The following is a 27,950-nucleotide window of genomic DNA, read 5'->3' as shown; positions in this document are numbered from 1 at the left end:
ACATCAGACAGACGTGTTTACCTCATCAACAGCATCTCTCATCTCGTTTAAGCTGGATGGTTTAAGTGGAAAACAAAAACAACCTTCGTACCACTAAATAGCAAAGCAATTCGTAAGCAAACTCACATTTAGTTTCGGTAACTCGTCTCATCATCTCCTCGCTCCTTGACTAATAATCACTAACCAGTTGGCAACAACAATTATTTAATTAACCCAACATATTTTCCGCAGTTTACACACTCACCAACCAGTACTGAATCTCAGAATTAACTCGGCATAATGTGAGCACACATAATACGTCGTCTTCTTCATGCTATATAAATTCTGAAACAAGTCCTTGGAATTTGTGATACAAGGAGATATTTGATTGTATTGTAATTATTAGTGCTCAGCAGATTTATGAAAACACACTCAACCTACGACAAATTATATTGTACATACTGACACCAGTGAGTGATACAATTTATCATCAACTTCAAAATACTCTAATTTAGTCATCATCACCTGAGAAAAGTGTCTTTTTGGACAATTTAATTATCCTCTTTCACTGCACGCTTCATATAATACTCGATTCATAAAGATAAACTGAGCACACACAATGATAAAAATTTCACCCCCAGTGCTGACGAGTTTGCATGCCAAGAGTGACTGCTGAAAGACTCATAAATAAATAATAACCAATTTTTTTAATCTCAAAGAGAGAAAACCACAATGTAATTTTGCAAACTGCAAGTACAATAAATAAATTAAGAAAAGTGCATTATTTAACCAACAATGATGCACCACAGTCGTTGGTCACACACCAGCATGATGGGAAAGTCTGAATACTAACCAATATCAATTCAACGACACTCTCGCTTTCCTGTGTTCCGAAATAATTGCTGTAAGTAAAATTGGCCACATTCTTAGGCATCTATGTATGTATGCAGTTGGATCTATGTAATTAGATTTTCTGACTACAATGCTCAACAGGAATAACAATGTTTTCCATTAAATCATTACTTATTATTCTCTTATTTTTTCCTTCTTCGTCCCATCTGGCGTACTTGATCTGATGAGACGACGACGAGAGGGTTTAATCGAGTAAAAAAAGAAGAAACCCTCTGAGAAAAAATCTCGGCATTATTATTGCCAATCTAAGTACGCTCTCCATTCCATGCACGCTTTGTGATCGTCCAAACCAGGCTACAAAATCCCCAACCAACAATCAAAAATACAACGTTGTACATATTGTAACCAATCCAAGTTCGCCTCCTCTCATGCTGTTTGTTGTTGCTAAAAAAATCACTGCTAAAAAACGTCATCATGTACAGAAAACCACGTCAAATAAAGTCCACCACCACCATTATCATTTGTTGCAATTTTCTGTGCTGCAGCAACAAAAGCATTCTTTGCGAATGTGTAGGAAGGTATCGTAATCTCGTGGTTGGGCTTTGTTGTAAGAAAAGAGGTAGTATGAGAGATGGGAAGTCGTATTATATTATCATCATATGCGAAAAATTCTGCACTGCACTGCAGCACAGTCAGTACCTGTTGTCGCTAATATAGATAGAGTTACCCTTTGCAATAAATAATACTCTCGCTCGAAGGGAAAACTGATTTCGAATTAGCACAAAGAATTGCACCAAGTGATTTTGGGATGCAAAATGAAAAACATGATGAATAAATTTTTAAATCTTCTTAAAAACAAAGCACTTATTATAGTAGCTCATTCAACTTGGTAAAAATAATATTTGCACGATTTCAGTCCTCAATTTTTCTAGTCATATATATCATCACGAATTGGCAACCTCATGTTTGAATCGGCCCAAATGGGACAGAGTCACACAGCAGAATCATATACATATGTAGATGCATATAAACAAACCAATATGTATGTACGAATCCAGTTAGTTAAAGTTTATATAGTTTGTAATGCAAAGTTGTTATAGTTAGTGGTTGCAAATAATAAGAAGCGTTAGTTGTGTTATAGTTAGTTTGCAAACCATTTTTTCTGTGCCCATCCACTATCCTCACCGTAATAATAAAACTACCACCACATAAGGAATAGGTTTGCATGCAGGATTCAATCCAATATATGATGCCATTATTTTATTCTACCCCCCTTTAACCACTTGCATTACGTTGCATTTAGCTAAACTTGGTCTCATCACATCTCAGCTCTCAGTTAAATAGTGAAATTCCTCAGTTCACCAACTCACGCACCAACTCAGCCAAGTGAATCATTCCCCTCGTTTAAATACAGTATAACAATACACGACAGTCACAAATATATTTAACAAGATTTTTTAGTTTTGCTAATAGTCTCAGTCGTGGAGGAAATTCCTCGTTGACATCAGTCCACGACTGCATACCAAACAAAGTGCAGCGTCCGCAGTAGTGTGAGTGATGTTAATTTGTGAATACGGAATTATACACATATTTATAATATATTGCTTTGTCGTGGGAAGCCCAATTATTTGGATAGAACAGGAACTTCAGTAACAACTTTGCTGCTGAAATTAGAAACTATAGACGAATCTCATCTTGCATATCATCCCATCATCATTGTGTCCTCCTCCTGACAAATAGTTGAATGGAAAGTAGAGTCATGGCGAAATGTTTGTTTCAAATTTCAACTCCAATCTCATCCTTTGCAGCTATCCGTCTGTCTTCACACTCTTGAAGAGAAGTAATAGGCAAATATTTTCAATATGAAGACACCAAAGGAAAAGAGTTAAATGATCCCCAATAAACAAGTCCCCATGCAACATTACTCTCACTTTACATGAAGTATTTTATAGTGAAAATTGTTATTATTATTATGCATATGCACCTGCCATGCCACTACTCTTTCTTGCACGTACATACCTGTGGGTGCCGAATCTGAGTAACATTAGGAAGTGAAGTTGATGCAGGTTGCAAAATGAAATGAAATAATAAAGATTTGTGTGAGTGGAATGTGCTATGTTGTGAGTTATTAAATAAAATAAGTCTTACAAACATTTTTAACTTCAGGATTCACGAGAGATTTCTAATCATCATTATCCTTCTTATCAACATTGTATTATTGGTAAGAGAAATAAAAAACATACATAAAATAGTTTCTAATTTCAAATTATTGTTCATTAAGTTAAAGGCGTCATTGTGTATGTATTATTTTTAAAAAAACAACTTGAAAGGGCCCTCCTCTAAACGGTATCAACATCCATGTCCTTGGCCTCCGATTCGGCAGCCGATCGACGATTGATAGCCGTAGTCACGGCTTGGTATCGGTCCAGTTCTGCGTCTAGGGCTTCTAAGCTAAGACGATTCCTCGCGGCGGCATACTAAAATTCGACAAACAAGGAGAGGGCGTTACAGATATTATGGCTAATCAACCAATTCTCAAATTTAAGGCAAGAGTATTATTATCGTGTAAGCATACCTCGTCCAGTTCTTTATCCAACTGTTCTCGTGTTGGTTCTGATCCACGACCCCATCTTTGCGCGTTTTCTTGCTTTCTCGAACGAGTCCTGGTGGATCCCCTTGGGACTCCATGTCCAATTGAACGCCGTCCTCCGGCTCTAATCACCCTTCCAACACCGGCGAATCTACCATGCGCCTCTCCGTTTTGCATTCCAATTGTTAATGATCGTCTACCTTCGGCTCGTATAAGTCTATTCCCACTGGAAAACATGTTCAATCGCCCTCTTTGAAATCCATTTCCTACTGGCCTCCTCACGCCAGTTCGGATTAATCTACCCGCGGCACTTGGAGCTGCTCCAAGCAGAAGGGCCTCCGGCTTGACCGTCATACATGGTTCAGGCATCACAGGGATGCCATACCCCGGACCTCCAATCTGCAGCCTTGGTGGCCGCAAAACTACTTTTGGGGCTGTCGCTGTTGAAGATCAAAACGTACCAATAACAAACGATGTTTCCTTGAAGTACTTGTTATTTTTCTTCATCATGTTTCAATCACTTACCCTGCTGCGTCTGTTGGCCTTGCGCCTGTCCATCTCCAGTAACGAAGGGATTCATCATAATGACTTCTTATCGGGGTCGCTTTTTGGACAAAAATTTTAAGATTCAAGGAACACAAAAACTGAACAAAAATTAAAAGCCGGTAAATGTTGCTCCCTCGCTCACTTGTTGTTGTTATGAGCCTGGACTGGACTGGAATGGCTGTTGGAGAGAAGCCACGGTAGAATTTTGCTCTCCCCCGAGTACGAACCTTCCACCTGCCGACCCCCGATCTGAAATTCCTTTGTCTCCTCACTCAGCTCTCTATGCCTCAAGGAAAATGATTTCTTTTCAGGGGTTATGCTAGATACCCGAGTGTAGTTTGTTATACATAAAGTGAACGAGTTATGTACTGTGCGGGTGGAGCTTAAACCTACGGCCTCCTGAAGTACCTTGTGCTGAGACTAGGGTTTCTCGTGAGTTTAGCTCCATTCGCACAGCACATAACTAACTCACTTCAAGTATAGTATTCTTTTAATTATTTACAGTATTAAAACATCAACTTTATTTAATAATCAACGGCCGTTGTCTTACAAGGCCAGCTTTTCCATAGCATAGAGATGGTTAATTTTAGGTGGGACGGGTAGTTGGATGAATTGAGCCGTCTGGTTTTGGTTTTTCAATTTTCATTCCGATTTTTCTTTATTTTGTAATTACTTTTGTCTCGAAAATGATACGAGCTACCGACACGTATAATAAATCATTCATTTAATCAGCATATGAGGCCCTTTAAATTCAGTGGGGTTAATTGAGACTTGTTGAAAATTCAACAAAAAATCCCCTTTGGCTATGAAACTCACACACTGAACCCAACATGGTATTTCACATTGGGTCATTTAATACTTCACGTATTTTGACGCCTTTATGAGGTGTTTTTGTCACTGTGCAAGGCTAACTCTATAGTTGGATGTATTAGACCATCTAATATTTATAGGAAGACATTTTGATGCATGGTTGCTGCCAGAAAAGATAGTACAAATACTTATGTCTCTGACGTATGTCTCTGTTTCTTTTCAGATAAACCCAAAGCCAGACGAAGATATTAAAGGATGAAGCTCAAAGTCACGTTAAAGAGAAATGTCTGAAGTTTTAAGTGCGCAATCTGCTGGACAAGCTTTTTTCATGTACGTATAACAGTTCAACCGAATTATTTGAAGATTTAGGAATACATAAAACGTACCATAAAATTCCAATAAACCTATTAACCCAACCAGTTCAAGTGAAATGGCTGGAGGGACTGAGAAAGAAGGGACCACCACAACCACCTCCATGCAACAATCAAATATTACCGGAAACGCTGATAAGGTTATTGATAACCTACCCACTACGAAAAACTATACCAGCACCGCATCAATTTCAGTCTCTTACAAGAAGAATAGTGACACAATCAGTAGTCAACAGCACAACAATCGAGCAGTCGGAAGCACAGAAAGTTTACCAGAAGAAGAAACCCTCGTGGTGCAAGTTGAAAATAACGAGCAAAATGCACTTCTAGTACACATTTTGAAATGCAATGCTAACAGCCAATCCGCAATAGTTCCTCCTTCTCCTCCTGGTTCTAAGAACAGAGAAAGGTCAAAAACGCCCCCTGCCAACATGACCTCGGCTGCAACCTCGCAAGCCTTCAACGACTTTCTACTCGGGGCTCAGAGTTACATGGAAAAGTCGCGAGATTCCGGCGTCCACCTCGACTGCCCTCCCGACTACTCGGGCTCCTCGAGTTCCACTTCCGGTGAGAAGGGTGATGAAGACGACAGTTCGCGACGACACTCGAAAAGCTCCAGTCTTCCCCATGGCGTTAAACTCTGTCCTGAAGGGAGTGGATGCGTTTCGAAAGAGGAACGCTGTGCTAATTTGGAAGATGAGTTAAGAAAAGCGCAAATCGAGCTTAAAGCCAAAGATGCAGAGGTCGAGATTCTCAAAGGGATTCGACAACAGGTTGAGGGAGAGTTGGAGGATTTGACGGCATCATTGTTCCAGGTTTGTGTTCTCACTCTGCAAATACTTGAACATCATAAAATACCGAACTCATAATATGTATGTAGACTAGACTAGCAAGACTTGTGGCGTTGCATGTTGGATTCATTTTATCTCAGAATGACAAATATTTAAGTTACAGATAGCATCGAATTATACGACCACCTTCCAAACTGTCAACTAATTGTGTAGATCCGTCAAAGTTATAGATATATGTATATAACTTTATATAGATAGAGAGAGAGGAAGAGAGGAAGACAAAGATGAGACCCGCCCAGAACAATTTGCCATTCACAGTTTACGGTACCAATCAGTTATAATAATTAGAGCAGAAATTAAGCCAACACTTCCTCATCAGGACAAATATGTAAATAGATCGTCTTTCACCCATTGCATTAATTTTTTCTAGTTTAGCACTAGATTAAATATTTTGTGAAATTTGTATGTACGGGTCTATCGAATTAATTAACCGACGTTTTTTTAACAAAGAGGAATTTATACATAGGTGAAAATGACATTGACAATTAAGACACCGATTCTGAACTGAACATTGTCATTGTATTTATTATTTACAGCTTTCTAGTCATGACTAAATTATAAATATGGTGTCGCATGTAAAACTGAGAGAAGTTTTATGCAATATTTTCATCGTAGGAATGAGCGAAATCCTTGACATAGAATACAAAAAATTATATATTATTTATACCTCACTCTAAATAAATAGGTACTTCTGCATTTATACTGGCTGTTGTACCGGTGTTGTCTTGCATATATGCATGCATGAAGTTTGATAGTGAGACCCAGTGCCCACGGCACAGATATTTCCATTCATCAAGACAAGTCAAACACCTTCTTTTTATGAATGCATTCCATAAATTGGTGTGAACCATTGCAAATTATAAATTGGCCATTATCATCATTGTTGATTTGGTCCAGATTGAAAAAAAATCCGTTTCCACATTAAATCTAACGTTATTTAGGCCTACTGGCGACTACTTTGCTAATCCCAGTACCGTGCCCATTATCATTATTTCTTTATATAGTTGTGGACCAAAACTACCACTTGCCTTCATTGCATTGTTTACTCAAACACAGAGGCAAACCGACTTGCTCAAGGAATAATGCAATACTGAGGAGATTACCCTGTTCGAGAGGAGAATTTTAATATAAAAAAACCTTTAGATTACATAACGGGTCCCCTTTGTAAGTTAGACAGTCTTGTTCACATAAATATTTAATGTGCAGGTATACATTGCATACCGTAAAAATAAAACTATAGCAAAATCTGCAGCGTCACCGAGATCCATGTAAAAATCTGTGCATTGTCAACTCTGTACATAACTCGAAGAGGTAAAAAAAGTGCATGAACGAGTAGGCGAATATGTAAGTGCTTATTTTAAGGAAAAAAATCATTACTACTTATTAGTCAAGGAAGGAAGGAAGGATTTTCAACTTTTTGCAGGAAACTCAGTCAGAGAGACTGCAAGTCTATTACATTTATTTACATGTCGAAGGTAGCTCTGGGTAGTACTAAAAAATAAAGACTCGTCGTGCACAAAATATCCACACAAGTTCTTTACGACATGAATACTTTGAATGATTTCAGGAGGCTCACAAGATGGTGACGGAAGCCAAAATGAAGGAAGTGGGTTCTGAGAAGAGTTTGAAAGAGGCAAAAATGCAGCTGGAGGGGTTGCAGGCGGAGGTGGCGGCCTTGAAAGCCCTTCTCATCACCTCCACCCCCTCGCGACCAAACCTCGGAGGGAACAACTCCAACGGCATCTCCCTCTTCAAAAAACAGCACAAACGGACCCCCTCCCACAACCATTTGCAGTATGGGAGGAGCAACGAGGAGGAGGCAGGAGCAGTGGAGTAAGTAAATATGTCAAGTACAAATATCCATTCGAGTTGTATTATGTCGGAGGATTGATTGATGATCAATTTAGTAAGATCGCTCACAAATCATATTTGCGATGCAAGTATTGTCACTCCATTAAGACCGGGCATAGCAAGAATATGACAGCATCGCATTAAAATCTATTTTTGTTTTGCAACTCAATGTGATGAATGTATAATCAAGTCAAAGTTGACTTCTTGGAATAATGAGACGAGTTGTTTTTGTCCTGGGCATTTACAAATGTTTTAGTCATTCTTCATGAACATGTCATAGGTTTTGAATATGCCTGGAGAGCAAACAACTTTTTTTTAGTAAAGTGGCATAAAGATTGATTTTTAATTAATTTATATCTCTCCCCCTCGGGTGACAATGTCCAGTTTAGCATGAGAAGTTGAGGAACTCTTAGCACGAGACCTGACCTCCCTTGAAATCGATTGCGTGTTTTATGCACGGCCACAAAGCAATTGTATTAATCAAATGTATTGTGGTTTTATGATTTCCAAGAACTAATACAAGCTTCCCTTTTGAAATAATAATAGTAATAGCGGTGGTGGTAGCTCAAGTGGCGTGATACATATTTACATATATATGTCCCCACCAAATAATTGGCAACTGTTTCAATACGATGCTTATATGTTGCATAGTTTGCCACACGAAAACTGGTCGATCGAGTGAGTAACTCATGATGTGTATTTATGCAAAACTAACATCAAGTAACGTGATACCTCGACTTAACCTTTGAACCGTGTCTGGCCGAGTTTTATCACCTTTTTAAGAGTCGAAAACAGTATGGTTACGGTGGGCCTGGATCGTATCACTTATTGCTTCAGGACATGAGAACTTTGTGAATTTATCCATTGTTGTAATGTATTGCATTTGAGAAAAATTGGTGCATGTCGACGAGAAACTCATCACATCAGATCATCACATGTATGCATCCAGCATCAAACTTTGTGAGACATGCATTTTAATATTTTCCAATGCACATGAAAAATACTTCATTTTACTACATCATGCATTCCCCAATTTTATGCAACAACACGATATTCTCATAAATATCTAGTGTTCAACTATATACATAAAACTATCTTTCCTCTCATCAATAGGCTCTAGGCTCATATGTAATGCAAGATTATTGAACTTTTAGTGGATTTACAATTTATTGTACATATGGCTTGGCGTTTATACAGTTTATTACTATAATAACAAAGATGGATTAATTGGTATATTTTGTATTGCTTTTTGCCTTCTGCCACGTGAAATACAAATATTGGTCATAAAAATTATGAAATATTGAGATTATTGAGATATTTCGATACAATTTTATCTATGTATATATAACACGCGTACTAAATTCATATCCCAATAATCACCGTCAACTTTGAAGCTTTTGTTATATTTTCTGCACCATCCTTTCACCTATGCAGATCAATGATATGATTTCTACTAAATAGTCGCTCGTCCGTAAGACTGCATACATCCTAAAATTGACATTTTGTGGGAAAATATCAGCGAGGGATTTAATGCAAAAAGTGTAAAACAAAAGTGGATCAGACATGATTAAAGAGAATTAAGTGTGAACTAGTTGACGAAAGTAAGGTGTATTTATACCCAGCATGAGAAGATGTCATTTGTCATGCACGACGGGACATATTTAGCACACTTTTTCATCGTTTCACTCCTACCACCAGCACTAACGAGTGACTAGCCAACAGTCCTTTATCAATTTATTACTTTCTCTTCTAGGAAAGGAAAACAGTCGTCCGAAGTGGTTATCGACCGCGCCCACTGCGACGTAGACCCCATCCTCATGGCTCATTTTGCCGCCTGGAGGGTCAACCCTGACCTGACCCGTGAGAAGAGTGACTTTCTCCACAAGATTTACACCGAGGATATCGATCCTTGCCTGTGCTTCGCGGACGAAGCTCTAGTCAACCGACTGAAGAAAGCGATTGAAGACAATTCCGTTTGGGTCGAACCTTTGCCAGAGAAGGATCGGAACAACGTTCCCAAGTGAGTGGATTTCGGATTTTATGATGATACATAAAATAAGCTAAGATTTCACAGGAAAAGGTTATGCATTTTTATATCGTATCATGCTATTTGCAGGGATTGTGCTCTATTAAAATCTCCACGAGTGTGCCATTATCGAATGAGGTTCGCTTTCGATTCTGATGAATGGTTCGATATTTCACAAATTTGTAGAGATCGGGTGAGTAAAAACTAACAAAATATTCAGCATATGTATCCTCCCAATTTTTTTTGCACTGAAAAGATAATAATTTCTCCATGAATTTCAGATCGCGTCAGTTTGTGAATTCCTAAATTATCTACGATACACGAAGAACGGACTGGTGAAAGCTTCCGTGGAGGACGCTTATTGGGAAATGCTCCGACTGAGAAAGCAAATGGTCATTGCAAAACTTGGAATATCAATCTCTTGAATATATCCTCCCCTTTTAGTAAAAAGGAAAAAACTAAGTAAAGCGTAAACATTCGTCGCTTTGTTAAAGCAATTTTAAGAACAATACGCCTCGACTCAAACTATTAGGTATAGTTTCGCAGCAAACAAAATACTTGCAGGTTTTACTACTTGGCTTCCTAAAATACTACACATTTCTTATAACTACATACTCTTTGTGTTGGGGTAACGGAGTTAAGATTTTAAGATGCTAATGCACGCAAGTATTGTTGTATTACAATATGTGAATCACTTCGATGTGATTTTCATAGAAGTCTTCACTTTAATGCATTATAAGGAACTTGTTGAAATTAATCTGAATTAGATCTGAAAAACATTGTGTCTCTCAAGATCTGTAGAAAAGAATCTAATTTAAGCTAGACTAAACTCGACACTGAAAAAATGTATGGAGTTTTTGTATACCAATTGTGTCCCAAAATGAACTTAAGGCCTACATGAATTTGCCAAAATATTTATAATAACATTAGTAGCAACTGTATTCACATGCCTTGCATTGCCAATACAACAAAAAACTTATAGATGACTATATATACTGAATACCCATAATATTATTTAAAAGCCAAACTTTCTTCCAATTCCTACTGTTCCTTACGAATATAATTTATTTCTCCATGCAAAGAACGAAGACGAAAGAAAGCCGCATGTCTTGTCCACAAACTTGCTTCGTATTGTGAAATGTGATGTTCATCTGTATAAAAATTTGTGATTAGAAACTACTAAACGTAGGTTAAAAACGCATCGATTCGATAGAAAATATATAATGTTGCTCTATTATAATTACATAAATTAATCTACATATTTCAATTTAGAATAGTCTCTGTTTAAATAGTAATCTCCTTCTGATAACTGTTATATACTGCTTTTGCAGAAAATGCTTCAACTGATGTGAAATAACTCTAAAGTCTCAAGTCTTGATCTTCTCTTCTAAATAGTGTAACGTAGAATCTGTTGTAGATAACTATTATCCGTATACACGTAATATTTCATATTTGCATCTCGTATAATGATGATGATCAATACCACCACTTACCAAACACACCGCAACTACTACGCAAAGTCATGGTAAATGAAAAGACTTGAACAATACTACTGCTGTACAGTTTAAGTTTAAATTTAATTAGTAGATTCTACATAACATGCGCTGTTTTTAATGGATTCGTGCATGGTTACAATCAGATATCCATAAAGGATTTAAATTAATTCAATGATGATTAATATATTTGTCGAATATGAAACTCGAATGCAGTCTTTATACGACTTTACTTTTTATAATGATGATGATTGATTGATAGGTGCTAGAGAGTAACATAACGAGGCAATTCGCACAGTCCTTACTTACTAAAATTGCCAAACAAAATCAGCGTACGAATCTTACTCTGATCAAAAGGGCATCTTTTTGGTTTGTAAGAATTTGTAAAGCGTCGGATTTTATAATGTTATCAAGGCCTGGGTGAATTGCCTCATTATTATTTAATTGTTAGAACAGCAGAATTTAATGAGATATTATAAGGAAATTATATAGACAGGTTTAATAATCTATTCCTTCAATATTTGATAATTTTACGACGGGATGATTCGTGGTGGACAGTATAAAGGAAAGAAAACTAGTGAAAATAAAAAAATAAATAGTATTTACATACAAAATGTTTGTAAACTGGATCTTTATTTACTAACTTGAGCATAAATGCATACAATTAAGTTCATATTGAAACTACATGAGAACTACACATGGATGTATAATAGGAACTACATGAGCATATTGAATGTGTGCATGCGTCACAAGTTAACTTTCCTCGATATTCAATGATTTCATAAGCAAAAAGTTAAACATTTACAGTAATGCTTAACGAGTAATTATGCAATGAATATCCAAAGGCTTGAATTATAAGCTAACAAAGGTTTGCGTAACAAACTTTAGAATGCACACCTATTTTAAACTAAATGGATACTTGGTTATGAAGCATCCATCCATAATTGATTTCATAAACCGAAAACAATACTTGGACAGCTATAATAGGTGCCCCATAACTTTAATCTTTAATGCCACCGATTATAAGCTATCACCACAAGCAAGCACATTATATTAAGCCAATGTTAAGCACTACTGTTTGTTACGTCTCATAATCCATCACCCGTTGAAAACCGTCTCTAATCTCGACTTGGTGCAGATATTTCGCGTGGAGCAGAGAGGGCATCTAGTAACGGAGCCGGTCGGACTGGTTGGGGGCAGCATCGAAGGATGGCTTGGAGGGTGAAGTTTGGCCAAACGGCGAGTATGGATACATGACTGATACGAAGACATGTATTTCATGCACTCTGGGCACAATCGATAAAATTATGACCAATCCTTATATAAAAACATCCAGCCAAATCCACTCTATGAAGAAATATCTTAGAAATCAGGCAACAAATCTAGTTACTAACAAATAAGAATTAGCTCCTACAACCTGCTCCGGGTAGAGAAATTAATACGTCGTTTTAGCAATTTTCTAAAGTAGAGTAAAAAAAATAAAATTCGGGTAGAGAAATTAATACGTCGTTTTAGCAATTTTCTAAAGTAGAGTAAAAAAAATAAAATTCGGGTAGAGAAATTAATACGTCGTTTTAGCAATTTTCTAAAGTAGAGTAAAAAAAATAAAATTCGGGTAGAGAAATTAATACGTCGTTTTAGCAATTTTCTAAAGTAGAGTAAAAAAAATAAAATTCGGGTAGAGAAATTAATACGTCGTTTTAGCAATTTTCTAAAGTAGAGTAAAAAAAATAAAATTCGGGTAGAGAAATTAATACGTCGTTTTAGCAATTTTCTAAAGTAGAGTAAAAAAAATAAAATTTTGAAAAAATGTGATAAGTAATAAAAATATATTACCTAGATATAAACATGGGTTAAGACATGCGAATCATACCTGTAGGTGGTTTAAATTTGTTTATGATAATAACTCCAAATTTTATTTTTTGTCGCAGCCTAGAGAATTGCTTAAATTTCGGCTTGTAACTTCTCTGCCGGGAGCGGGTTAATTCTTTTATTGCTTAAATACAGTTTTTATAAAATGTAATATAGTTTTTTGGCATGAGGCATTTCACTGTGCTGGATTCTGCTGGAAATTTATGTGGCCAGATTGTAGGTGATTTGTCCCAGGGTGTGCGGCGAGAATGAGAGGAGGGGAGCGAGTGAGCTGAGCGAGCGAGAAAACGAGGCGGCCGAGTAAGAAATTCGCTCTTTTGTTGGCTAGGCAGGCAGAGAGTCGTTCGTGTCCCCCACCACCGCAAAGCAGTTGCAAGCAGAAGTTCCCTCGTCTACAGATGATCCCACATAGATCCCTCGTTCCTCTTCGAAATTTTGAGCATTGCCTCCGCTGCTGCTGCTGCTACCTCGTTTTTTGCTGCTCCTCCGTCGAGTTAGTAATCTAACTAATCTACTCTGAATGTGGTGGAAATGTGAAATATTTGTCAATAACTGATGTGATCAGTGTGTCAACTGTGAAATACAAAAAAGTGATGTGATAACTGAGTTTTAAAGGCTAGTAAAATGCATTCCAGAATGCGACCCAAATATAAACCAACTATTAATGGGAAGGAGGTTGATTTGGACCTGTTGTACCAAATTGTCACCTCGCACGGCGGATGGGAAAAGGTAAGACATCAATTCATTCCTTTGACGTTCCACGGTATCCTGGTTGCTGGATTGCGTTTCATCAACTATTATCCTCACTGACTTTCGTAAAAGATAACTATCTTTGGTTGTTCACCCATTTTGTTTGCCATTTGCCGTGTGACACTGTCTTTAGAATTACTTGGGAAATATTGCTTTCAAACCGTCATATTTTAAAAGTTGATCATAGTATTTCAATTTCAATTTGCCTTTACCACATTCGGTCGATATAAATACAAAATGGAGGTTTACAAGCTATGACATCATATTAATTTGCAAAATCTGATCGAGTAGAACAAACGTGTAGCCAAGGTATTTATCGGTGCCTAACCCTTTGTCTCTTAAAGGTCAACATGCGCAACGAATGGGACGACCTGCTGGAGCATTTCCATTTGCCTCGGGGGATCAACGGCGGCCTTGTCATCAAGCAGATTTATCTCAAGTAAGCAATTTTCAACTAACGCGACAAGCGAGCTAACAACTCGTACATTAGACAAACAGTGTGTAAAGCATAGTAGTTGAGAGTGAACAGCATCGAAGAATGACATTGGATTGGATCAAATTCATGAATGAGTTAGTTAAATAAGTTGGCAGTTAAGTTAACAAGTAAAGTAAGGAGTAGTAGTGGTGGTAATAGTGGTGTTGCATCCTTGCATGTCTGCATAATATCGTAACGAAGTTCCCGTAACGAAAGTCGATCTCGAGGTGACTTCTTTCGTGCATGGTTGCATCGTTGTGTTGGCATTGCATTATTTCCCTGCTGCACATCTCTCACCGAGACCTTAAAAGAGAAAGATATAAAATACCAGAGTTTCCTTACTCGGGTGGAATAAAAAATGTATAGTAAATTATCATTACATCAAGATTCACTGGGTCGTGGTCTGTTTTCCCCAAATCAGAAACCTTTCTACAAGAGTCAGAGGCTCCAGGTTGCCAAATATATATAAAAATGTATTAAAATGCGGGTAGACGGATTGAATGAAATTACGCACTGCCACCAATTCCAATTACTTATCCACTACACTCTTCAATTTGCAGAAAGTGATTTTTTTACTATGTGGAATAAATCCGAATCGAATGGAGGAAGAATTACAATTAGATTTACAAACAGACGGTATCATGCATGCATGCCTCACACACACCTACCCACCCACCCACAACAAGAGAGACAAAAGGTTGACTCATACTCGTTCAAGGGGCACTAGCTAAACTACAACTTTTGCATATAACACAACTCATCACCAAAGAATGGCTCATATTCAAAACGAATGCCAACTGCGAAGCATCTCACTTGGTCCCACCAAGTTGGTCGGTTGCTAAAAAAATACATGATAAAAATATGAGTCGAGTTTCAACTCTTTCCATCTGAAAATAAATGCCAATCCGCTACTGCTGTCGAGGTATTTCAATTCTATTCATTATCACGAAGGAGTAATATGGCAATAAAATCAAAATGAGATCAAGTTGAATAAACAACCAGCTCAGTCAGACGACACGACATACTTCCTCCCTTTACCAACGAAACACCGGCGACAGTCACATATTGAGTAATAAAAGAAGCCTAATAGATTTTGGATATTGTTATGATGGCGACAACTGACGAAAATCAACGACGAGGAGAGACAGTCACCACGAGAAATACGACGATATGAACATGACAACGTACGTTTCACTTTAGAGAAGTATATATTCTTAATCAGGCAAGCGCAATGAAGTCGGGGAAAGTTGGAAGATTTCAAAGAAATAAAAATGGAATAGTAGTAGATCATACTAGGTTGACGATAATGTGGAATGATGGAAATGGAAGTTCAATAATAATTTTACCAAGAATTCAGAGTAAGCATTTTCCAGGAGGAAAAGAAAACGAGATAAAAGAAAATTTTATCCAATCTAAATCCCATCTTTGAAAGCTTGTTGAATCTGAATCGATTACGTACAAGAGCAGTCGAGAATTGATGTATATGTATGCATACAGGAAGTATGTAAGCACAGGCATCAGCGTGCAGAATGAGCAGAACGCTGGAGCTAAAAATCAATAAAGTAGGCTACTACTACAAAGTTTCCCTAAATCATCATACGGGTTCAGTAAGCACAACTATGCGACAGGAAATTAGTACTCTTACATACTTATGGAAACGAGATTCTTACATCAACTCACAAAATCACTACGCAAGCAGTGCACCCAGATTTTTGAGCCTCCCTCCAATATACCACGACAAGCTTTCACTCGGCTTTCTCCAGCTTTAGTATCCCAGCATAAATCAACTAATACTAATCGTCAATCATGTTTCATCCATCTAAGGAGTCATCAGGTCTGAGGAAAACAGGTTGACTAAAACTTACCTGCCATTACACGTAGTTGGCTACAATTCGTCTAGCAGTGAGACTCTCACTGTGAGAGTCATCACAGGTAGTAGGACAAGTTGCGTTTCTGTAGCTAAGCTTTATCCACTACAAACAACTGCATATAAATAAAAGTGAAGGTGACAAGCCCACGACAACAGCAGCACTGCAAACGCAGCCGGAGCAGCAGACTGGCCTAGAAATTAGTGAAGATCCACTGCAAGCGCCGCCAAGTGCAATATCATCCCAGGCTGCAATCCCCCTTTAACATCATCGCGAGGTTTTTCAAAGTGAGTTGTTCTTCTTCTTACACTGCTGCTTGCTGCCAAGTTGGGTGGGTTACACACATGGACTGCACGGGTCGTCGTCCCATCCCATCCGTGGAATTTCACCAAGCGCCGCTGTTGGAGGATGCATAATAATAATAGCTGCATGTAGTATTCGCACTACTCCTGGTTTTGCAGTCAGTAGGTTCATGGACGACTACTTGGGGAAGGTTATGGCCAGTAAGTTGATGATGGTGTTGCATCGCGATCGCAGAGAGTAGTGGTACTCTGCTGGTTATAGCAGAGCTTGGTACGTTGTCTTGTTGGACGTTTGCTGCGTTGAGTAAGTAAGTTGCAGTGCAGCAAGCTAATGGGGAAATGGCTTACACATTTCCTTAAAAAGTGGTTCAGCAGCCAGGGACAGAAGGGAGAGAAAGGAGTATGTCGTGCGATACGCTGGAGCATATGCTCGACTTGAGTGAGCCAAAAGACTTTCACTCCTATAGCCACCTACTACTACGAAGGAGCTAGCTTACAAGCAATAGTTGTATATGGCAATAGTTGTGAAGGCATTCATTCACTCATCTGGTCCGGGTGAAGGAAGGAAGGAGAAAGAAAGTGAAAGTATCCACAGATTCCGCCGTCTCCTCGCTTCTTTGCACTTGTGGAACCTTTTCGTAGCAGGTTCGTAGTAAAGGGTAGGAGCTACTACGTTCGTGCCGTGGACCGGTATGGCTGAGAGGCAGTAAACTGTGGCACTGGTGCAATCCATTCACGGCAACAAAACAAAGTCGCCTCGTGTTTACATCACAACACCTAAAACATCAAACCCCTTCCTCCTGCCTGAGCGAGCTCAATAGGCATTGGTTGGTACTGTTCAGCAGTGCTATTGCAATGGTGTTTAATTGTTGTATTGTGTGGCGACTACTGAATTGGTTTACTGACTTTAATTGTTAACCAGTCAACCTGTTGTAACTGCTCGACTAGAGGAAACAATTAGGACAAGAGTTCAATAAAACTTACACACATTCCATCTCTTGATCGTTAACAAAAATAGGTAGAAATCGGATCATTTTAGATAGCTACTTACTTTACGAATATAAGGAGTTACCAATGAATGTAACCATCTTATCAGTAAAAAATGTAAATTAGTGAAACATTTAAATCTAAGTCAAATTAAGCCATTTTTATAACTATCCATTTCCTCTCAACTTTGCAGATACTTAGAAAACTATGAGAAGGTGTACTTCCTGGGTGAGGATGGTCACAAGAATGATGACGAGGATGATTATGATGACATCAGAAACCGGAGAAGAACGGCGTCCAAGATGACTAGCCGGTCGTCAGCTGCTTCCTCGTTCACTCCTAGCTCATCTCACGCCCATACGCCCGGACAGGGTGGGCAGCTTCAATCAGTCCATCCTCCCTTATCAGGTCTCAAATCATCATCAATTAACCATTAATTATTTATCGATTTAAATATTTGATGGCTTAATTTACTTGTTAAATTATTTTATAATTTATTCGTAATATTTATTTCTTCACAGATTCGACTCGAGAACAACTGGGTCTTCCCAAACGAAGCATGACAGACTATGATAAACTTGTCCTTTCACTCCAAGCCCCACTTCCAAACGAACAAGACATGGCCATCAGCGTTTGCACGCTCCTTTGCAACGAAACAAAACATGTCCTTCGATTATCAAAATGTCCTACCCTTCTCACGTCCCTGCTAGCTCACACCGGTGTTTATAACGATTGTAAGTACCTACATATATGTACATATTCTTGCGGATCGGAATTAATATAAACTCAAATATAAATATATTTTTTATTTCAATTAATCTCAGGCGGTATGCGAGAACTTATGGAAGAAACATACACGAAGGGGAGAGATATGTACTTGTCGAAGTTCTGGGAGGAGATATATATTGAACCCGATGTGAAATCTTTACTCTGCGAAACCTATGTGCAGCGAATTCAGAACACGCTCGGACTGGAGGAGGAACCAGTTTTTAATAATTATGGTACGATCGACAGCACTGACAGTGAGGAGGAAGCAGATCCAGATCCAGAGGACGCTGCAGTTGGTCTTGGGCCCCCCTCGCTGCTGGACGAAGAGTGTGACCCTGCCAGTAATAGTAATCTTGACCCCAACACCACCTCTCCAGAAGAGACCGACGTAGAACGTTCTCGTCCCTCGAGTCCTCCAGAAGTTATGGGTAGTGCACCATTGTTATTCACCGAAGAATTAAAACCATCACCTTCTACTATAACAGAGGCAAAGACGCCAGATTCTCCAATTAATGAGGCACACATAAAACCAACCTCACCAATCGAGCACCCAACACCTACGGAAGATCAAAGGCCGCCATCGATACGATCATTGTCTCCAACAGAAGATCTGGAACAAGTGTGCTGCAAATTATGCCCATGTAATAAGAACGAGAAAGACGGTGAGCACTTCACTCTGCCGCCATCGCTTACAAGATCTCATGACTCACATGACAAAGAGAGCAAAAGAGTACATCAGATAGCATTGATGTTAAGGAACTTAAGCTTTGAAGAAGATAATGCAGAAGTCATGGCTCATAACCGGACAATGCTGCGGTACATAATTAATAATATAAATTATTTTAAATTTCGTGTTTGAGTGAGTTTCTTAATATATATACAATATGAATATAATATAATTTTATTCTACAAACTTGTTTTTAGATTTCTTCTCTTGACAGCCAACTGTCAGTTTGGAACCCTGATGCAAAATTCTCTTGACACGATCAGTAATGTAGCCAAGTATTTCAAGTTGCAGGATCCCTCACAAGATCCAATCTCTTCCATTCTCCTCTCGTCAATGGTTTCTGGACTTTTTTCCGAAGATCGATTAAAGGTTATCTGTTCACTAGACGCAATTCGTAACCTGACTCGGACGGAACAGAATGAAAAGATCTTGGCAAATCTGATGGATAAGAAAGTTTGCCATCGGCTATGTGAACTGCTAACTTTGTGTGATATTATGATGTTAATATATACACTAGAGTGTATCCATGCTATCACTGGGATTGGGGAATCCGTGTGCAATGAGATTGTTCGTGTCAAGGGTTCTATCTCATCCTTTATCGCTCTAGTCACGGTCGAAGTAAGTATTTATTCGTGTTGGTGACAATGTAACCTATCATTATAGAGAATCCTAATCATATTCTTGTTACATAAAGTTCCAAAAATTATAATATTTGCCCTTTCACTACTGCAGGCTCAGAGTTACGGACCGAAAGGGTGCATTCAAATGCGTGTCGTGGAGACCTACACTGGTGGAGTGGCAGGCGTTCCCACAAGTGGTTCCCAATCACTAACGACCGGTGCATCAACTTTGTCAACTTGTACTTCTTCCTTGCAAGCCGGGGCAAAAACAGCAACTCCTACCACGTCGACAACAAACAGTATTCAGGCCATTGGATTAAGAACAGTGAGTGGGCAAACAGTTGTACCCCCACAACCACAAACATTACAACAGCAGCAACAACAAACGTCCAGCTTTGCCAATTCTCCGTCCCCTCTGTGTGGTACAGTTGCTGCCATCAGTGTTTCCACTCCTCCTTCATCATCGTCATCTCAGCAGCAGCAACGGCAACAACCTCAGCAGGTTCGGATCTCTCCCCAGGTAGTGGTCACTTCTTCGTCTTCTTGTTCTCCCACCTCTGCTCCAATTTCAATTAGTGGTAGTAGTGGGGGTGCGTTCCAAGTTCTACATCCACATTCTTCCCCCTCTCCAATTTCTCCATCGCTGCGATCCCTATCTCCAGGACCATCCAACCCCACCACCCACATTGCTCAAGGTTATCATGGGAAACCAAACTGTCTTCCCCAGGGTCACCAGTCTTCTTCCACTGCTACAAATAACCACAATGAATCGGTCTCCCACCACCCTCAGCAAAACAATGTTAATAACCATGTACAACAACAAGGAAATAGTATACATGTGTCTTCAGCTAATACGACTGCAAACGCCGGTGCTCCTCCTCAAGTTTCAAGTCACAGTTTGACCCAACAGGTTTTCACGCCTTCCATCAGTTCTGAGAACATGACAGAGGAAGCGTGGGGAACGGCATGGTTGAAGGGGGGATTTGAGCAGCTTAGTGGGACTTCAATAGAGGAGGGAGAGTTATACAGAATGTATTGCGTTGCGAGAAAAAAACACCCAGCTTCTTTGTTATCCCAAACGCAGTTGATCCAATGCGTTAAGTGAGTTGTATTTAATATTTCATAGCCATACAATTTTTCTTGTGTTTGCTATGAAAACTAACTTGATATGTTATTTGTTGAATCAGGCTGGTGTACGGTGCTTCAGTGGGACCTGTCATGAAAAGTTTTGGCAGTACCTCACTTTCCTTCATTGAAGGAATTCGACCAAAGATCAGCTTTCAGCAAGCAAACTCCTCCTCTGTGCCTGTATGCAATAGTTTACCGACCGTAGTGTGCAGCGATAATGCGCAACAACCCGTCTCAGTGGCTACAAATGGTGTGATTAATGATGGAGCTCATGTTAATAATACTGCTGCAACTGGTAAGTTGTAGATGCAAGAAATAGACACTAAGACATTATTATTTATTATTATTTATAGAATATTAACTTTTAATGTCGTGTTGTATTTCAGTACCCCGGCCTACAACACCAGTTACTTCTGCACACGGCGCTTCTTCGCCTTTGTCGCCGATTCTCAAGGCCACGCTGTCCCGTCCACCAACGCCCAAGTCTCCCACCAGCGTAAGTTTTCTTATCTGCTTGTGAAACTTGTACTAGTTAATTACTATTTAGAAGTATTTCTTAATTATGTTTCGTATTTTGAAAATGAAGTTGCATATATATTCACATAATAGTCAAATCAACACTATACTAAATTGTTAAACCCGGTTTAGCCCACAAAATCTAAAGGATCACATTCGAAAGATAGAAAGGTAAAAGATATTTCTCCGAAAACAAACTCTTCTAAAAAGAAAAGTAAGCGAGGAGTCGTGTTAACTCCCATTGCCAAACAACAACCCTCCGGAAAAATTATGACTCCTTCCTCGTCAGCAATACGGAGTTTGTTAGCTTCTAAGGTAACTTGGTGTTGTGAGCAGATTCTAGCTCAGCATTTCTAGTGTGCGTTTTCTAGTGTGTGATTTACCACGTATTTACTGACTGTTTTTGCACTACTACATACTCTTCTGGCAAGATGAATAACGATTTCTGTGGTGTTCTTTATGGCATGTTATATATGACCTATTAGTTTATTAATACTATGTTAATTATAACTTTCCGAGTGAAATTAACGATTCGATTTATTTATTACCAAGACTGTTCAAACACTTATAAAATTATAATATTGCAGGTTGCACAAAGACAGCAAAAGAAGTTGCAACAAGAGACCAAGAACTCTAAAAAGACAAAGGGTAGTCCTATGAAGATGAACGGAGAAGCTTCCTTGGAGAAAGGAGAGGAATCTTCTGCCTCCTCCTCCATGAACAGTATTGATGAAACTGAGTCCAAGACTGATCCTTCGTCGCTCACCTTCCAAGGAGTTTTATGTAACGGGGTAAGATTAAATAATGAAATGTTACTCTGCGTACAACAGTGAGCACGTAATAATAATAATAATAATTTCTGTTGATTCAGAGCGGCACGGGTACATTAAAGGAAGAGGAGCAGATGGAGATTGACGGAGTTTTCGACGATTTTGCCAACAATGTGAAAGTGAAGGGAATGTTGGTCGATCTTTTGGAACGAAAAGTCGGCTCCCACAAAGACACGACAAACGGCATAGTCGGCCGTGAAATTAGGATTAGCGATAAAGGTTTGGAGTTAATTCAAAACCAAAATTCAGATGAAACTTTGATTAGTGAAACACTTGGCACTACAGGAGAGTCACAGGAACCACAAAAAATGACTTTTTATGCATCTCCGGAGGTAAGTTGCTCTTTTACTTTGTTATTTATTTATCATTAGCTTTTTATGTTCATAGATAGCTTGGTAGTATTTTAGAGTTGCATGCATGCTGAAAATTATTTGTTATGTTATTATTCTTTATTGGTAGAGCACGGAGTAGGTTTTTTTTTGGTACATATATTTCATAAATAATTATTTGTTGAGCCATTTTGCTAAAACTTTCCAATTTTAAAATTATAATGCATTGTTTATTTTCGCACATTTCTATTTTTGATAATTTTTACTATTTTTTGAGAGCTTACAGCCTATTACAACATATTCTTCACTGCTTCCATGCACAATTTTGTTCTTTGTAATAAGAGACGTTTTGTTCGTTTGTACGTACGCTGCTTTTTTGTGTCAGTGGTCGAAAGGGTCTTTTTGTTTCTTGTTCCTCGAGTCGATCTACTCTCCTCATGTGTTTGTCTGTTCATTTCATGACCAGGTCGTGGCGTCCGAACAAAAGTGTACAGCTGCTGTGACAGTTAGCACCACAATCAGGCCAGAAGCGACAATACTTCTGAGTGGTGGGGGTAGTGGAACAATCCCCTACGCATCTCAGGCTTTGTCGGATAACGTAGGAGAAATTAGTGAAGGGGGTGGTGCTTCTGGTGATGGGTTTAACAATAATGCTAATGTCGATTCAAATGGTGGTGGTAGTGGAAACGATTTGTTTGAGAAATTTAGCCAATTCAGTGACTTAATTGTGGTTAACCCGGAACAGCTTGGGATGGGAGTTAAGCGCACGGCTTCTACGACGTCCACCGAAAACAACACGGAGGAATCCGACGCTCCACCCCCATCCAAAAAGGCTGCAATTTGTGTGAATGGAAATGATGACAGCTTATCTGGATCCGAGACGACACCGACTTCTCATTCCAACCTGCAGCAGCATGTGCCAAATTCCGGCGGGTCGGTGCTGCAGAACGCTCTCTCTGCAGCACAAACAACCTCGAGCGTTATTAAGACGTCAGGTTCGATGACCATCAATTCCAACTCTTCTTCTGTCGTTTTGTCGGAAGATGGGACAACAACAACAACAGTCGCAACAAATACAACTTCCAGTAACCAAATGGTCCACGTTCCAGTAAGAATTATGAATTCACCAAATTCACAACAGATAACATTTGGAGGTCGTCAAATGGTCATTCAACAGGGTGGTCAGATCGTACTTTCTCATGGAAGTTCACAAAGTCTTCAGGGACAAGTAATCATCTCAAAGCAGTCTGGATCAGGGGATGCTCCAAAAGCTTTCATCCTCATACCTCAAAATCCTTCCCCGGGATCCCCATCCACTGGACAAGTACACCATATGCAACCCATTACGATGTCGGGGGGTCAAACTATACAGCTTACCACGTCACCCGTTGACCCAATTCAAATGATTATGAACCAAGTTGCCGACATCAAGAAAGGCATTCCTCCAAATTTAGTGAGTCATCTTCCCGTTGAGTTGTTGGATCAAGACCTGCCCTTCCTTTGTGAATGGACTGGATGTGGCTACAGATTTGTAAAATATCAACAGGTACAAAATTAATTTTGTTATATATAATAGGTTTTCTCATTTGTATACACACTGAAAAAATGATATTACTGTAAGCACTATTACTTACATATATTTGGCTATGTATAGGTCTTCATGCATGCAGTTGAGGTTCATTGTCCTGGTCCTGATAGTTCGGAAGCTATTCGTTGTGAATGGGGTGCTAATGGATGTGATCCTCTGATGCGGAAACAGTTCTCCATCATGACTCACCTTCAAGATCGACACTGCAGCAAGCACGCGCTGGACCTTGCTTGCTATCGTCGTAAAAACAAAATTGGTGGGTTATATGATAAAGCGCAGTGATAATAATATTTAAAACTGCGACTCTACAAATTAACTGAGTGATTTATGATTTTGTGTGTAGAACCTCCTCCTCCCCCTCAACAGCCTGCCCATCATCCTGGATATGCTCCAAATGCTGCCTTCCACGCCATAAAACGACACGCTCTGCAATACATGAATCCAAAGGATATTGCAGAGGAGAATGAAGGTCCGGTGACCAAAAGTATAAGACTTACTGCTGCTCTAATTCTCCGAAATCTCGTAAACTTCTCACCACAAGGAAGAAGGTAGGCAATCTTTATTAATTCATACTCTCATGAGTTGTATCATCAGCCACCTTAAGATTTTATTTTTAATCCATTACAACATCCCTTGTTTAATTTTCCTTCTAGAAGCATCGCTGCCCATGAATCTCTGCTGTCAACAATTGCCATGAGTAACGCTGAGAGTTCAAGAACTATTTGCCAGTTACTGTTCGACATGAGTGAAGCTACCGACTACTGAATTTCAATCATCCCCTAAATAAGTGTCAATCGATTGTATCTTATCCAAACATGTTATTGAACTACTTATTTAGTTTTTATTACTACATTCATACGCAGCAGCAACTTTTTTTACGAGGAAGTCCATGCACCAAAACAAAACTTTGGCGTTGTACATTAGACTGACATGAACAGTTAAAAATTGTTTACAAATAGGATTACTAGGTTGATTATTACATAAATGCAATCGCAATTGTCACGGTGGCATGTCCTATATACTGACTAAATTTTGATATTTTACTTGATAAGGAATGCTACTCTCCTCCCAATAATTAATTACATGATGACGAGAACATAAAAGATCTTACAAAGGAATCTAATAAATGCTTGCTTCTAAAAACTTCGGCTACAGTATAATAGACATTTAAGACAAGATTTATACCAAACCATGTCACGAAATGAGAAGGATATTCAAGTAGGTAAAATGTTATATTTATCAAACGAAGAGGAAAAATAATCATTAGTTTTATCAACTTAAAAATATAGAAAGAAATCTACTGTTGTGCTAAAACACAGAGTATTAAATCGTAAGGGGTATAACCGATACACATACTAAGTACTTTCCAACTGATGCAAAACCATGATAAGTTACTAAGTTAATCTTTAAAACCATTAATTTAACAATTTATTTCATAAACAAATATAAATTGTCAGCTCTTATTTATTTCAACTTGACATGAATAATCTGTTTGAAAATGTTTCCCTAATTCTTTTGTTTTTACTAGTTCTCTGATTGGTTTAACTTGTTTTTTGATGATCATTTGTACAGTTTTCTATACAAAAGTTGTCAGCTAATATATATTACTCTGTTCAAAATTGTTTAAAAATTACTGTCCGTTATTGTTTATTATTTTTAATTCTTCCATCAAGCCCAAAGTTCAAATCGCCACTTTTCCATTTATTTTCCTTATATTCTTGATTTGTATAATTCTCGTCTAAAGCATTTGAGTCAGAGTTAACTTAATTATTCATTGGTGTTGGTGCATATAAATGGTGTAGTCGTTTTTTATACTATTCCTCTAATCGGAATTTTGTTGTCTATTTTTCCAAGTCCTACGAAATATGTGCTTTTACGCATTTTTGTTCCTACATGACTCTGTATTATTTAAGTACTAAGTAGAGTTTTTACGACTGTTGTGTGGATTTGATTTGCAGGAGCGAGTTTACAGGTCACTATACATGTATAATTGTGCACAGAACTGGCGACCCTTATAACAATGATCCTGAACCTTAGTTGGGCCGAGCTGATTATAAAATGTGTTCATTAGTTTATTTTGCGTTACTTTCCGTTTCAACTTATTCATGAATTTACCGTTGAGTGCATTTGTTCAGATATCGTTCCTTAAATTTCATGATTATTACAATTAATTTTTTGTCGGCCCACGGAAATGTTGCTTTCTTTCAATTCAATATAAGGTCATGACTCGATGGAAACTTTGTCAATTGTAAAATGCACTTTAATATTATTATTTTATCTGTTATTATTATCGTTAAATAATTTTGAGTCTTTCCATGAGACGAGAGAGTATCAAAATATATTTAACCCCAGCCCAACTAATAATGGAATTGCTTTACTATTTACATATGTAGGCCTTCGCATTTTATTTCGCAGCATTGCATTTTTTTTTGTAGAGAAGCGTAACACAAAGTTGAAACTATACATTTAAGTTATGATACTTGTTTTATACGATTAAGAAGAACCTAATTAAGGTTATTATTGCTATACAAGTATGTTTGTCCTTGTTCTTCTCGTTGTTAAGTAGTTGTTACTCACCGACACATTATACGCGCATGGAAGAAGAAAAAAAAACAGACCAAACCAAAACTACTTGACGACTTTTAAATGAGATATGAACTACGAACCCTTTTTGTATTAAAGTTACGTAAAGTGTTTTGTATTTATTTTCAAGTTGCAACTGTAGTATTAGTACAAACTAAAGTAATAAATAAATACTATTGTTTGTCAATGTTATTTATAAGATATTACATAGACGTAGTAGCAGTTGGGTTATCAATTTATTGAAGATGATGATTACACAACAAGTCCATTATCGTTATAGTCAAGTTCAGAACAACGTCAACCAATTTGTAATAATGAATCTGAGAAAGGATGACGGTCACATATATAAAAGGAGACATAAAGACGAGTCCATATTGCGTCCAATAAAATTAACACTAAATATAGCCCTAAAATTATTATTTAGTTTTATTTAAACTTTTGGTGCACCCTTAGAACTCATTTCGTAATAAATTGTCTCTTTTTTTACCTATGTTAGATAAAGTTATTGGCTATTTACATTTACATTTAAAAATTTCTCATTTTTATTACACAATTTTAAATTTACATATTTCGTAGTTACGTAAAGACTGTCGGACATTTTGTGTAAATTTGAGAACATGAAACCTTCCGAAACGACGGAATTTATTTAAAAGAACAACTCTAACAAACCAGCAAAAGGTTATAGGCGCAAGTATTTGTTTTTTTTGTTTGTGTGTCTTAACTTAACCTAATTGTCCTATGTTTGATTTGTTTTAAGTTTGATGAAATTGTTGTCGAGTAAAACAGAATAATGTCATGATCTGTTTTCTATGCACGTTTTATTTTTTATTTTTTTAAATGCACTTTGTAACATAACTAACAGTACATATGCATAACGAATTAATGGGTTTCGGGAGAATATATCGTCTTGCATGGAGAATTAATTAAAAATCGGATTCGTTCTACAGAAGTTATTTATCCAACGACTAGGTGAGATTTTTGTCTCAACTTCCCTTCGATTTTTATTAGGCTAAAAAAATCTGGCATAACTCTACTGACGACGTCGACGAGTTGTCTCACCTCACCTCAACTTCGGACTCATCTCGGGGCTAGAGAAGGAGAACAATCAAACAAACTACTTATTTGAGATGAGGCTCCTTAAGGGTCAGATTGACTTTCACCCCAAAAAATATGATACTAAATTTCTCGTAATTATTGGAATAATCTACGAAATATACAGTCCGAGGTTATTCCACTTA

The 27,950-nt window shown here is 38.1% G+C and overlaps 3 protein-coding genes across 13 annotated transcripts; 2 read left to right on the top strand and 1 right to left on the bottom strand.

The window, feature by feature from the left end:
- The first annotated feature begins 1 nt into the window (after position 1).
- On the top strand, positions 2 to 11,983 carry LOC110850737 (guanine nucleotide exchange factor for Rab-3A). 6 transcript variants are annotated; one of them, XM_035852684.1, is made up of 8 exons: positions 2 to 883; positions 2,998 to 3,052; positions 5,001 to 5,107; positions 5,198 to 5,963; positions 7,567 to 7,832; positions 9,604 to 9,870; positions 9,967 to 10,069; positions 10,158 to 11,983. In XM_035852684.1, exons 3-8 carry the CDS (start codon positions 5,061 to 5,063, stop codon positions 10,299 to 10,301), a joined length of 1,593 nt encoding a protein of 530 aa, XP_035708577.1. In that variant the 5' UTR covers positions 2 to 883; positions 2,998 to 3,052; positions 5,001 to 5,060; the 3' UTR covers positions 10,302 to 11,983. The 6 variants fall into 6 exon arrangements, with proteins under 6 accessions (XP_035708577.1, XP_035708578.1, XP_035708576.1 ...); XM_035852683.1 differs by lacking the exon at positions 2 to 883 and adding an exon at positions 1,876 to 2,381; XM_035852682.1 differs by lacking the exon at positions 2 to 883 and adding an exon at positions 1,876 to 2,930.
- Positions 2,985 to 4,237, bottom strand: LOC110850738. Its single transcript, XM_022098271.2, has 3 exons — positions 3,947 to 4,237; positions 3,407 to 3,861; positions 2,985 to 3,308 (listed from the first exon to the last, which is right to left on the bottom strand). Exons 1-3 carry the CDS (start codon positions 4,002 to 4,004, stop codon positions 3,171 to 3,173), a joined length of 651 nt encoding a protein of 216 aa, XP_021953963.1. The 5' UTR covers positions 4,005 to 4,237; the 3' UTR covers positions 2,985 to 3,170.
- Positions 11,984 to 13,569: 1,586 nt separating the features above from the next.
- Positions 13,570 to 27,511, top strand: LOC110851578 (AT-rich interactive domain-containing protein 2). Of its 6 annotated transcripts, none has more exons than XM_035852878.1 (17): positions 13,570 to 13,970; positions 14,336 to 14,430; positions 17,817 to 18,031; positions 18,145 to 18,357; positions 18,448 to 19,207; positions 19,316 to 19,736; positions 19,851 to 20,839; positions 20,926 to 21,161; positions 21,253 to 21,362; positions 21,515 to 21,697; positions 21,970 to 22,173; positions 22,254 to 22,431; positions 22,498 to 22,544; positions 23,008 to 24,087; positions 24,196 to 24,385; positions 24,473 to 24,677; positions 24,783 to 27,511. In XM_035852878.1, the coding sequence occupies exons 1-17, from the start codon at positions 13,866 to 13,868 to the stop codon at positions 24,892 to 24,894; spliced, it is 5,343 nt and encodes a 1,780-aa protein (XP_035708771.1). In that variant the 5' UTR covers positions 13,570 to 13,865; the 3' UTR covers positions 24,895 to 27,511. The 6 variants fall into 6 exon arrangements, with proteins under 6 accessions (XP_035708771.1, XP_035708772.1, XP_035708770.1 ...); XM_035852879.1 differs by having other exon boundaries at positions 22,254 to 22,544; positions 23,008 to 23,649; positions 23,719 to 24,087; XM_035852881.1 differs by having other exon boundaries at positions 13,571 to 13,970; positions 23,287 to 24,087.
- The last annotated feature ends 439 nt before the right edge of the window (positions 27,512 to 27,950 follow it).

Source organism: Folsomia candida, unplaced genomic scaffold, assembly GCF_002217175.1.
Source record: "Folsomia candida strain VU population unplaced genomic scaffold, ASM221717v1 Fcan01_Sc006, whole genome shotgun sequence".
Taxonomy (NCBI): Eukaryota; Metazoa; Arthropoda; class Collembola; order Entomobryomorpha; family Isotomidae; genus Folsomia; species Folsomia candida.
This window is presented reverse-complemented; position numbering and strand designations above follow the sequence as displayed.

Coding starts and splice junctions, on each gene's coding strand:
- LOC110850737 (XM_035852685.1), top strand. CDS start 5,061: ATGTCTGAAGTTTTAAGTGCGCAATCTGCTGGACAAGCTTTTTTCAT. Junction 5,964..7,566: donor TGACGGCATCATTGTTCCAG/GTTTGTGTTCTC, acceptor GAATGATTTCAG/GAGGCTCACAAGATGGTGAC. Junction 7,833..9,603: donor GAGGAGGCAGGAGCAGTGGA/GTAAGTAAATAT, acceptor TTTCTCTTCTAG/GAAAGGAAAACAGTCGTCCG.
- LOC110851578 (XM_035852877.1), top strand. CDS start 13,866: ATGCATTCCAGAATGCGACCCAAATATAAACCAACTATTAATGGGAAG. Junction 21,698..21,969: donor GGAGTTTGTTAGCTTCTAAG/GTAACTTGGTGT, acceptor ATAATATTGCAG/GTTGCACAAAGACAGCAAAA. Junction 24,678..24,782: donor TTCTCACCACAAGGAAGAAG/GTAGGCAATCTT, acceptor TTTTCCTTCTAG/AAGCATCGCTGCCCATGAAT.
- LOC110850738 (XM_022098271.2), bottom strand. CDS start 4,004: ATGATGAATCCCTTCGTTACTGGAGATGGACAGGCGCAAGGCCAACAG. Junction 3,862..3,946: donor AGGCCAACAGACGCAGCAGG/GTAAGTGATTGA, acceptor GATCTTCAACAG/CGACAGCCCCAAAAGTAGTT. Junction 3,309..3,406: donor TGGATAAAGAACTGGACGAG/GTATGCTTACAC, acceptor GTCGAATTTTAG/TATGCCGCCGCGAGGAATCG.